General features: G+C 41.2%; 1 protein-coding gene across 1 annotated transcript in view; it reads right to left on the bottom strand.

Annotated features, from left to right (window-relative positions):
- Window positions 1-5,157, bottom strand: part of pcp4b (Purkinje cell protein 4b) — a 74,484-nt gene extending 69,327 nt beyond the window's left edge. Inside the window, exon 1 of the mRNA XM_034096667.2 lies at window positions 5,039-5,157. Coding sequence (XP_033952558.1) covers window positions 5,039-5,047 — 9 coding nt within the window. The 5' untranslated portion in view covers window positions 5,048-5,157. The remainder of the gene's footprint in view (window positions 1-5,038) is intronic.
- Between the last annotated feature and the right edge of the window lie 6,652 nt (window positions 5,158-11,809).

The raw sequence follows: 11,809 nt of genomic DNA, 5'->3' as shown, positions 1-11,809 counted from the left end.
GTTAGTGTGACCTTTAACAGGTCAGAGGCACTCTTATTGCATCTATACATTTTTACCTCAAGAAAACCGGATTGGAGTTATGCAAAACATTTAGCTTACCTTTGCTCTCATTCTAATAATAATAAGAATAATCCTTATATTCATTATAGCGCTTTATCAAAGACTCTCAAAGCGCTTTCCAAATACACATTACACATACAGATCATACATGTAATGGTCAGTGGACAATACCCACAGGAGCAAATTCGGGTGAAGTGTCTTGCCCAAGGACACAACGGCCTGACGCAGTGGGGCAGGAGCGGGTTTCGAACTGGAGTTCCCCAACGCCCCCTTGATCTGATGATCAAACGCACAGACCACTGCGCCACCCTTCTGTGTAGGGGTTGAGTCGTCATACGATTAGCTGTAACTGTGCTGCAATCCCTACTCCGAAATATTATGTTACTACTTAAACACAATCTAAATAATTGACAATGTAGAATGCTGTAAAATCGTTGTACTTAAAGAAAGTAGGTGTAATAGGCGCTTTCACACTGCATTACTTTTCCCACAAAGGTTCATCAGAACTTAGTTCATGAGAACTCTTTAGTTCTCATGAACTAAATTCAGATCGAGGAATAAGTCCCTGGGGGAGGATTAGGCAAATGAAGCATGAAATGCAGAGCCGTAGAATAGAAGATAGTGGGTGTTTCTCAATCTCGAGTAAAGCTGCTCCAGAGCCACTATTTCAAGCATACTACGTCATCAAGTGCCGCCGATGTACTGTTCCAATGTCCAGCATACTTGGAATTCTACCGAGCCCGCCGTACTTCGCTTGGAGAAATTTAGTTTGTTCTATATGCTTCTTGAAATCCAAAAAAACACATCGTTTTTCTAGAACAGATTACAAATCGGCCGGAAATGGTACAAAGAAGTGGCAACATGTTTGACGAAGGTGTTGCACTGGGAATCGAAAGTGAACTGAAATGCATTTCAATGAGTTCAAGCATCCTTGCAAAAATGTTCCTTGAATCGTTGGGTACATCGTCACAGTGGCTTTTTCAGTGCAAAGTTACAGATGATTGTGACGAATAACAATGATTTTGGGGCGTCTTATTGAACATTTGATCTGCATTTATCTTTAGTGTTTTGAAAGTAATGATTCAAGTTTCTATAAGGGTTGCTTTAGATTTGACTTCAATTGAGTTTTAAAACTGTTATAAGTGCAATTGGCCTTTTTAAACACCAAATATTTTCTACTGCAGGCCTTATCAATTTCATGAAATATGGCTGTGTTGCATTCAGGTGTTCTGTCCTCTGTTCGACGTCACTTAAAATAGAGCGTGACCATGAGAAAGTCACCAACATTTTTGCCTCCACAAAGAATAAACAGCAGAATTTTCTCTACCATCATAAAAGCAAAACATTATTCTCTTAAAAGAGCTCGGGTACATTTTATTTATTGTTTTTGGTTGTTTGGTTTTGTTTGTTTTATTCATTTTGGATATTTTAGTTATTTTTCTTATTCCAATGTTTGAATATTCTCAAGAATTAGCATCTATGAAATGCTTTATGATACTACAACATCCTCATCTGTGATGTAGAATGGTCTTAAGACAAATTGATTTATCATGCAGGTGGAGAAGATTTGTCTTCGGTAATGTAGCTGAATGTGTTTTTGGTTGGTAGCCTGAAACAAAGTCTGTGGTTAACAAAAGCTGAGGAGATTTTAACAATGTGTTCTACGACATAAAATACGTCACTAAATACCCCACTGGAGAATTTAAAAACTGCGGTTGCTAACAAGTGTCTAAATGAGACGACTAAACGTCATCAGGTCCAACATTAGCCTCCTTTAGCTTAGCGTTGGTGACGTGAAGTCATGTGACCGTGTTGTAGTTCCTATCGTTCGCTTTTTACTTCAAAAATCATAAAGGTGATAATATGTGGAGATTATCCTGCTGAACAAAACGTGTGGGTATCATAAACATTTGTTACATATTGTAGTTACTATGCTCCGGAAGTAAACAAAGGAGTCCAATGGAGACTGTGTGGGAGAGAAACTCCCTCTGAAGGGAACACAGGGAATGTAGCCTTTGCAGACCATTGACATGCACAAAGACATAACACACCACAGTACAAGGAAACACCCCAAACCCCACCCAGCAGAATAGGGCCTCTTTAAAGCCGTGGTTCATTAGCCCAGAGACAGAGAGAAGGAGCAAAAGGTAGTAATCCAACATGTAGAGGTACATCTGTTTAACAATATTACCTCAGGGTGTTGTACTTGTTCTGAGTAGGGGTGTGTAGATAAGAGGGGAGAAAAAGGGAGGTGGAGAGTACAAGGGGGGAGAGGTGGGGGGTGATGCAGTGCTGACCACTCAAGACTCATCCATCCAGAAAGTGCTGCTCACTTCACTCTGCACAAAGTGTGGCGCCAGAACGACTTTGATTGAACACAACTCTTGATAAAACATAAACTAAGCAGAAAAATAATCCCCCCCCTCCTCCTCTCCCTGGCGCCTCCTCCTCCTCCTCCTCCTCCTCCTCCTCCTCCTCCTGGCCTTTAAATTACATCTATTTTAATCAACAGGAGACAGCAGCCTCTCTTTACTTTGCACATTAGTTCCAAACAAAAGGCTCAGGTGATCCCGCCACATGCGACGGATTCAATTATTCACAAGCTGTTATAGCTCCTGTTGTGTGTGCATGTTGTAGTGAGGCGGCAGACGGATGACTTGTTTAAACAGCTCCTTGAGAAAGTACAGGGATGTCTGCCACCGATCAATTCTAATCAATCTAATGTGGGGGCTGCCTACTGCAGGATTTTAATCAAATAAGATAAAGGCTTTTGGACTTTGTAATACCCTCCGCAATGTGTGCACAACTTATCCTATGTGCATACAATAACGCCTATTGCCTCCCTACTTCAACACATGCACAGGGATACTCGAACACTTCAAGCAAATATGTACCCACATATACAGTATGTGCACAAACAGGAATCCTCCCACAGCTCTACCTGCATTTAAATTGCATCCTGCTCTCCTCCCAGTGGCGTGAACGGCTGGTTTGGTGCTTGAGGCAGAATTTGCAAGACTTAAAAGGAAGTAATTTTATCTTTTTATATAAAACATAAACATTTGACGTTAGATTTCGGTATCTTTACATTTAGTTGAGATTGGATTTGAAGTGAATTGTAAATCACAAAACGCACAAACTGATTTAATGCAACTGAGAAGTGAACATCTTTGATGTCCCACAATCTGCTGACAGGTCCTACAATATTCCAAACCCTGACGGCAGAGTGTCACTTGGCAGCGGAGAAAACTTATAACAGTGTCACTCAAACGTCAGTCTTTTGAGAAATGATGAAAGCTTCACGATACATCATCATCTTATTGGGTAATCCTGTCAATGCGATTAAATAATGTGCAATTTCCCAAATAATTGCCCAACTAAACAAAAAAATTGTCCTTTTCTTAGAAGAACACTCCAGGGTATTGCATTTTAGAGTCTCTGCAGAATAACATCCATCAATTTTCCATTCAGAAAGAGCTATTAATATCTTCCTCTTCACTTTCCAATGCATGTAGCTGCAGCATCTATGGTCAGAGGGGAGCGGGGCGAGCTGTGTGAAAACCTAAGAGCACTTTTCCATCGCAAGCTTCAGCGGAGAAGTCTTACTGTATGACACTCAACTGACAAGCAAAATGATAAAAAAGTCTTTTTGAGAAATCAGCTTTTTGGGTCATGCAGCAATGACATGTTGTCAAATATGCCCTTTTCTGACATTGTACATGCATTATATTTCCCATATGAATGCCCAACTACACAAATAATAGTCCTTTTTGAAGAGAGTGCCTGCAGAATAATGTCTACCCATTTTCCATCCAGAAAGAGCTATTAATACCTTCTTCCTCACTTCTGAGTGCATGAAGCTGAAACGTCTGTTGTCATAGGGGAGCAAGCTGTGGAAAAACCTAAGAGCACTTTTCCATCGCAAGCTGCAGCGAAGAAGTCTTATGATACTCAACTGACAATATTAAGAAAAGTGAGTCTTTTGAGAAATCATCAGCTCTTTGGGTAGTCCTGTCAATGTTGCAACAACATCATGACATTTATGCACAATATTTCCCAAATGAATGCCCAACTGCACAACAAAAAAAGGCCTTTTTTAGACGAATGCTCCAGGATATTGGATTTTAGAGTTCCTGCAGAATATAATCTCCATTCGAAAAAGCTATTTATACCTTCCTCCTCGCTTTTGAATGCATGGAGCAGCAACATCTATGGGGAGCGAGCTGTGGAAAAACGCACTTTTCCGGAGAAGTCTTACGACACGTCGTTTGAGAAATGATTAAAGCTTCATAAGACACTGGCAGCATTGCAAAAGCATCATGAGATATTTATACAATTTTACATAAAAAAAGCCCAACTACACAACAAATAGTCCTCCAGGTTTTTTGACTTTCTATCCATTAGAAAGAGCTAATAATACCTTCCTCCTCACTTTGAATGCTTGGAGCTCCAACATCTATGGTCAGAGGGGAGTGTGCTGTTGAAAAACCTAAGAGCACTTTTCCATCCCTGTGGTCTCAGATCTCTCAATCCCCGGGACTGCTGGATTATTTATACTGAGAGATAAACCCTATACAGTGTGCATGGTGTGCGTAACCACCATCAGCCACAAACGATGAGACCTATTTCACTTCTGTCACAAAAAGAGGCTAAACATGCCATTTGATCAAATGATGCCTGCACGTAAAGAAGGTCTAAAGCGATGTAGTGAAAGATAAATATCGCTTTGTGTCGTAAATCCACTACAGTGTCGCTCCTGGGGGATGCGCCCTACACTTTGACAGAGCAGCTGTGAAGCATCTGACACTCTGACATGAATTATACCCGCGCTGCAAAGATAAATATCGGATCAGAATTCTCATCAGGAGTCCGTGGACAGCAGGCTGGCTGATACATCTCTCCTTATCCACGTTTTTTTGTAACGCTGGCATCGTGCGTAAAATGGGTTTCTTTGTTCTAAAACGTAAAACAGTCCTACCTCGCTCATGATGCACGGTGATGAGGGTTTTCTCGGCGGCTTCCAGTAAGAAGGAGAAGTTTCTGCAACAGTGGTGTTTTAAAAGAGTAGCTCGCCGCGGACAGAGCAGCTTTATAAAGTGTTAAACCCAACTCCTCCGTGTCATCACGTCACCAATAAACCAATCGGAGCGCCATGGGCAAATGTGTCTCCCAAGTCCCCTCCCATCCAAACTCCCTCCAATATTCATATGCTGTGTAAGCCCTTTTCATCAGGAGCTTCTCTTCTCTGCTGCTGACAATGTGAGCTTTGGGAGGCATTTCATGCACAACGAAATACAAATATATAAAATACATTATTATTATTTCACTGAATTGTGACTCCCAAGAGTGTGTGCGCTATTTGTGAAGCTCTAAAGTGAGATGCCTTTTTATCTGCCTTTTCGTTGTTTAGCCTGTGGTGCATCTTTAATGTGAATATAATGTCTCTTCATTACATTTGATGGTTAATTTGTTCATGAACTGTGTTGTGATGATGTCTGCCGGGCACTGCTCTCACATTTTATTGGAGGATTACAAATATCTAGAACTAAATGTTTCACCCTGGTTTAATTAGCTTAAAGATATTCCAATGTTCAAATGTATGGCATCAGAGAGGCCAAGTGGCAGTGTTGGGAAAGTTCACTTTCTACCTGAACTAGTTCAGTTCACAGTTCACACATTTTAAAATGAACTAGTTCAGTTCATAGTTCATAATTCAAAATGTTGAACTAAAGTTCATGGTTTCAAAAATGAACGAATTTATAGTTTATAGTTATTTTTTTCAATACGTTGCTGCGAGCTATTATTTGTCAAAATGATTGCCACAACCCATATAGAACCACAGACAGCAATCAGAATACTGGCATTTCCATAACGCTTTGCTGCCGCCCATTCAGTCCACATAGCAGCTGCAGCTTTCATCTCTACAGTATATTTGCAAAAACATGAGGAAAAACGTGCTGCTTGAATGGTCTTTATTAAGTATAATAATCTAAATATACTTAAAGTACCAAAAGTGAAAGTAGTCATTGTGCAAACATATAACATATAAACATGTGCCGACATAACTCTGTACTAACACAACACAAGGTAGGAACCAGGCTGAGGTATGAAACTAAGGTAGTACCTCAAAGTTCAATATTCAAAGTGCAAAACATTTAAACATTAATTCTCTTTTCATTAAGTCAGTTGCATTCTTTTTTTTCCCTGTCTTGTTTGCCCAAAGAACAAAAAGTTCTATAACTTGGGTCATAACTTGGGTATAATATTCAGCCCAAATGAATGAGGTAAAAAAGGTAAAAAAATTAGGTAAAAAAAACCCAATAACTTAAAGAGTCAGTCAGAGTCCAAGGCCCATGGACAGTACTGCTATTACTTTCTGTTCAGTGTGAGTGAAAATACTGAGTGAAGATCTGTCACCACTGGTTACAGTTCAAATAAATAACTAAAATAACTAAATCACAAATAATAATTTGCGAAAATAAAAAAAGAGTCCAAAAGTGTGCAGGGGCAAGGACATTGTTACTTTCTGTCCATCCTGAAAATGCCTTATCTGAATGAAGATCCTCTGTCATCGGTCACAGTGGTCTGGTCTCTCCCTGGTGGATCTGCTGTTTCGGTCACAGTGGTCTGGTCACTCCCTGGTGGATCTGCAGTTTCGGCCACAGTGGTCTGGTCTCTCCCTGGTGGATCTGCTGTTTCGGTCACAGTGGTCTGGTCTCTCCCTGGTGGATCTGCTGTTTCGGCCACAGTGGTCTGGTCTCTCCCTGGTGGATCTGCTGTTTCTTGCTTCCTGTAAAAACAAAAACAAGATATGATCTGACTGTTATTTGTATGCAGCTCACCTCTGCACACCAATATACTCATCTCCATTAGCAACACATTGTACTTCTATAGCCCAAAAAACAGGTCACAACAATAATATATATACCTTCAAATATTTTTGTTGGCATTCAAGATCAGCTGCTTCTCAAAGTTGTCATCTCCCAGCCGGTTTCTCCTGGGCCTGAATGAGATGAAAGAAGAAGAAGAAAGAAGAAGAAGAGAAGGCATTTTAACATCATGATTATTGTGGCAAACATTGTAACAGTAATCTGTATTAAAGGAATTGTGTACTGAGGCAAATGGAAATTACTGAAATAATTAGATTAGGAATATAATCACAGCTCATCCCTACCTGAATATTTGACCACCGATGCTGAAGAGCCTCTCTACCGGAGCGCTTGAGGGCAGTGCTGTGTTGTGTTTTATGAACAGCCTTTTGAGTTTTGGAAACTGCATGTACTCATCAAACCCATCTGTGGTAGGGGCTTCCCAATAAGTGTCCACTTCAGATTTTTTGAGGAACCTGAGGGTTTCTGTTCAATCTGAAGAATGAAGCTGCAGGATCTTTCTTGTTACTTTCGCCACTGGACTGGGTTTGACCGGAGTCTCTTGCATCCGAGTCATCAGAGTTGGTTTGCAATTCTCTTTTCAGCATCAATCTGTACTGCACCTGTTTCTCCTCATCTTGGACCCAGTCAAGCTTGAATCTTGGCACCAGTATAGCGGACAGTATGTGCTCCCTCTTCTCCAGAAGACCTGCCAGCCTTGTGCTCAGTGACTGCAAGATGCTCTTTATGAGGGGACGGCATGTAATGAGACCCTGTGCAGCAGTGGGTTTTGTGCTCTCATCCAACAGGTCATTCATATGACATTGCAGTTGCACAATGGTTGGAGCCAGGTACCCAAGAAAGATGTTCTTCTCTGCTTGGAGGATGTTTAGTGCAAGTGCCAAAGGCCTCATCACATCCACAAACTTGTGTCTGAAGTTGACTTCATCTGGTGAGAATCGACGAAAGCCAAACTCATCACTCACATCGTGCAGGAGCAGCTTGTCGTGTAGGGGAGTGGCATCATTTGCAGAGGTGACCTCATCCACATTCATTTCTGCCTTGGTAGTTAGTGTTGCAAGGCGAGACAGTCGCGACATGGAAAGAAATACAGAGTTCCATCTTGTGTCATTTGGCGCAACAAAGCTAATCCCAAGCTTTTCCTCCACAGTATCAGAAGCCTTTGAACTCCACTTAACCTTGTTCCACAGAGCAGATGCTTTTGCAAAAACAGCCCTCGACATTGCTTTGTAGCATTTTTCAGTTACCTTTTCTGTATCTGTGGCCACTAGATTCAAGGTGTGAGCCATGCACCTTCTGTGAGGGGGGAGAGAGGGATGATCCAAATCTGACAGAGGCTCAGGCTCCATCTGGTCATCTTCACCTGAGCTCTCACTGGCGGCAGCAAAGGCTGAATCTGGTTCATTGGCATCTTTACTTTCAGTTTCATCAAAGTTGACCACTGTCTCTGGCTCTTCGGCATCAATAGCCATGTCCATCCCAAAACAGTTGAATGCCTTGACAAAATGTGAAGCGTTGTCTGTTGTGGATCTTGAATTCTTTGTTCACATCTGACAATACTTTCGCCAATACATCGTGTGTATGTGCTCCTTTAATCCGCCGGCAGGCCAGTACTACAGAGTGTCTCTCAGAAACATCAGTTTTGTTTAGCCAGTGTATAGTGATGCCTATAAAGGACTTATTCACAGCTGTCCAGCAATCTGCTGTTGTGCACACAGCATCGACGTCAGAGAGTACAGATTTAAGTTCACATATGTTTTCTTGAAATTGCTTGTTTAGCAGTGTCTGTACTCTTTTTCTTGATGGCACCTTTTTGGATGGCTGCAACCCTTTAATTAGGTTTATGAAAGCTGGCCTTTCCACTTTACTCAAAGGCTGCAGGTCTCCAGTGATGTACTGCAACACCAGGTTGTCTAGCTGCGGCTGGGAGACAGTGAAAACAGGGCCGCTCCTGTACGATGCTAATTGGTTTGGGTGGTAGAGGATCTGTTGTGGCTCTCTTTTTTATTCGCCACTCGCACATACCGTGAAAGGCTAGTCGTGTGCTTATTCTCAATGTGCCGTTTAAGGTTTGCTGTCGACGTCGTCGATGTACGGACTTGCTTTTTCAAACCGGGCGGACACAGTTTACAGACAAACGTTAGATCTTTTCCGTCTGAGTCAGTACTGTCTTTAACGTAAAACTCTTTTAAATGCTCATACGCCGACGCCGTATAGTCTGACTCTGAGCGAGTGCTGCTGCAGCTTCTCTCGGCTTCGTCCATACTAATTCATTCATTCATTCAATGCTCGCCGGTTCCGCGGTTCCACATTGTTTGTTGTGAGGAGTCTGATGACGTATATTATAGTGCGACAGCCAGGGGTGACAGGCGCGTACGCGTCACAGGCAGCTTGCTGTTGCCAGATTGGGTGGTTTTCCGCATTATTTTGAAGCCTGTTTACGGTGTGTTTTAACTGGGTTTTCGGCTGAAAGGCATATGAAATCTGGCACACTTTTGAACGCCGTTATAATACAGTGCTGAGAATGAACGCACTTTTGAATGCCGTTATACAGCGCTGAGAATGAACGCGTTCTCAATTACGTTCATCTAGCGGAAATACAGTACGTTCAGTTCACGTTCACCCAAAATATGAACGCGTTCATGAACGATCGTTCATTGAACGCGTTCAGGTACATCACTGCCAAGTGGTGCATTTTGACTCTAATGAATTTGTAAGTTAACGCTTCAGATTTGACTGTTTCATAATTTTGAGTGTTTTGTCTGGTATATTTGAAATGACGGTAAGCCACGTTAGCTAGCTACTTAACAGCAGATCTGCAATAATATTGGAAGGAATCATGTGATCACATTGTTAAAATAAGCCGATAAAACATTTAAGTAAGTTTCCAACTACAGTGACAGTCGTCCAACTTTAGAATCCCCGAAAGTCAACTATAGCGCTCTGGTCCCAGATGTGTGCATCACTTTTTAGTGTCCCCTGGTGGTCTCTGTTATGTTTTGAGCTTCTTACAGCGTTTTGTATTTGCAGCATGTTTTTTATAGTAAACGCTGCGCATGTTTTGACAAGTTGGTGAAGATGAAGCAAATGTGTGTGTTGACATTTGCATCGTTTTTGAAAGTGCAGCGTTTTTCCTGTGTCAGCCAATAGTGCTTATTTCCAGCAGTCTTGTTGTATAATGCTTCTGCAAAAAATGTTACTGCATCCAGCTCTATTAATTTCCTCCTTTCATCGCCCTTCAACAGCAATTTCACAGATTTAGCTCTCTAATTATCCTAAATCCATACATCCATTTGTAGAAAGTGTTCAAATTGAGCGTTTGAATAGCAAGCATCCACTTCAATCCTAACCTCTCTCTGCACAAGTGCACATAGACATGGAAATGGTTTCAATCAAAGAGAAACAGTGGCGATATTCACGGATGCAACCTGAAGGATGCTCAGTGTCCTTATGGAACGTCACTGGAGTCCCAATGGAGTCCTGATGGATGAGGAGAGGAAAGCCATTACAAATGAATCCTCACATCTCTGCCGCTCGGACCTGACCTGAGTGTCTGGGTGGCTGTCAAACTGCCGGACGAGCACGAGTGGATCTCACTGAAAAATGGCTCTGGGCTTCCTGTTCTGCAAAAAAAAAAGGCCTCTCCTCATCTTCCTAGCTGGAAGTAAGGAAATCACAGAACAACAGGTGATGGTGCCTGCAGCCAGTTATAGCTGAGCGAATGCTGTCCTTCAAAGGACCGGTGGCCAAATTATGCCATTTTAAGGTTAACAGCATTTATCGATGCATGCACTCAAACGGCACATTTATTCATTTATTTGTGTATTTGTTTATTTTTTTGTTTGTCTATTGAATTACTTGTTGACTTATTTATTTACCTATGTATGTGTGAGGAAGCGCACACACTCCCTCACTAACATGTTGGTCTTAACTATTTGTTTGTTAAGAAAGGTAGTACATGTTTTTTCTGAGTTGCCTTTATTTCAGTTAAAGTTATAAAAACAGTTTACATAGACAAACTAATAAAATGCATCTAAATTCGTTTGTCAGTCTGTAAAACACACAAGCACCAAGTAATCACCATTTCCTTTGTTCAGACCTGGAGGCCATCTTGTCCCAGTGCTCAAAGAGGGAGCACGCCTCCAAAGTACTCCTTATATGTGCCATATGAGTAGGCGGAGTCTTGGACGCGATTGGTCAGGAAATGTGTGATTTTATGAGTGTCAATTAAGTTAAAAACTATCCGTTTTAAGCAGACCTTGTTGTTCTTTAATATATCATATTTATAGCGATGCAATAATGAATTTACTTAAGCCTTTAGGGTTTTATTAAAGGTAGACAACAGTGTTTAATTTTGTATTTAAGCCTTCACTCTACTTTTAGAACCATGACCTGATTGGCCAGGTTGGAGTGGGAAGGTGGGCCGTCTCCTATGAATGTGGTTGGGAAGAGAGGGGAAGGGCATTCGTTTTTGTTCCTTGCTGGTGAGTGCAGCACCAGGCATGCAGTTTGTGTTTCTGTGGAATAATGTGGAAGGCTAAGAATAAAACGCCTGTTTATTTTTGGAAGAAAACCCTCTCTCCAAGTATCGTTCTTTCACCTGCACCTCACATCATAACAGTATGTTATTTGTTTGTTTCTTTATTTCTTTATTCACTTATTTATTTGTTGAGCTATTTATTTGTTTGATTTTTTTAATCAATATAATATATACATAAATAGATATATCTATAGTCTTTCACTGAGCCAACACCAAGGAAGGCCCATACGCTAACATTGTTTATTTATTTTCTTATAAACAATGTATTTACTTATTTATGTAGGTTGTTGCAAACAAAGAAACTGCAGACAATAGTGGT

The sequence above is a fragment of the Pseudochaenichthys georgianus genome, chromosome 13 (genome assembly GCF_902827115.2).
Source record: "Pseudochaenichthys georgianus chromosome 13, fPseGeo1.2, whole genome shotgun sequence".
Lineage (NCBI taxonomy): Eukaryota > Metazoa > Chordata > Actinopteri > Perciformes > Channichthyidae > Pseudochaenichthys > Pseudochaenichthys georgianus.
The sequence above is the reverse complement of the archived record's forward strand: the minus strand, read 5'-3'. Positions and strand labels throughout refer to the sequence as shown.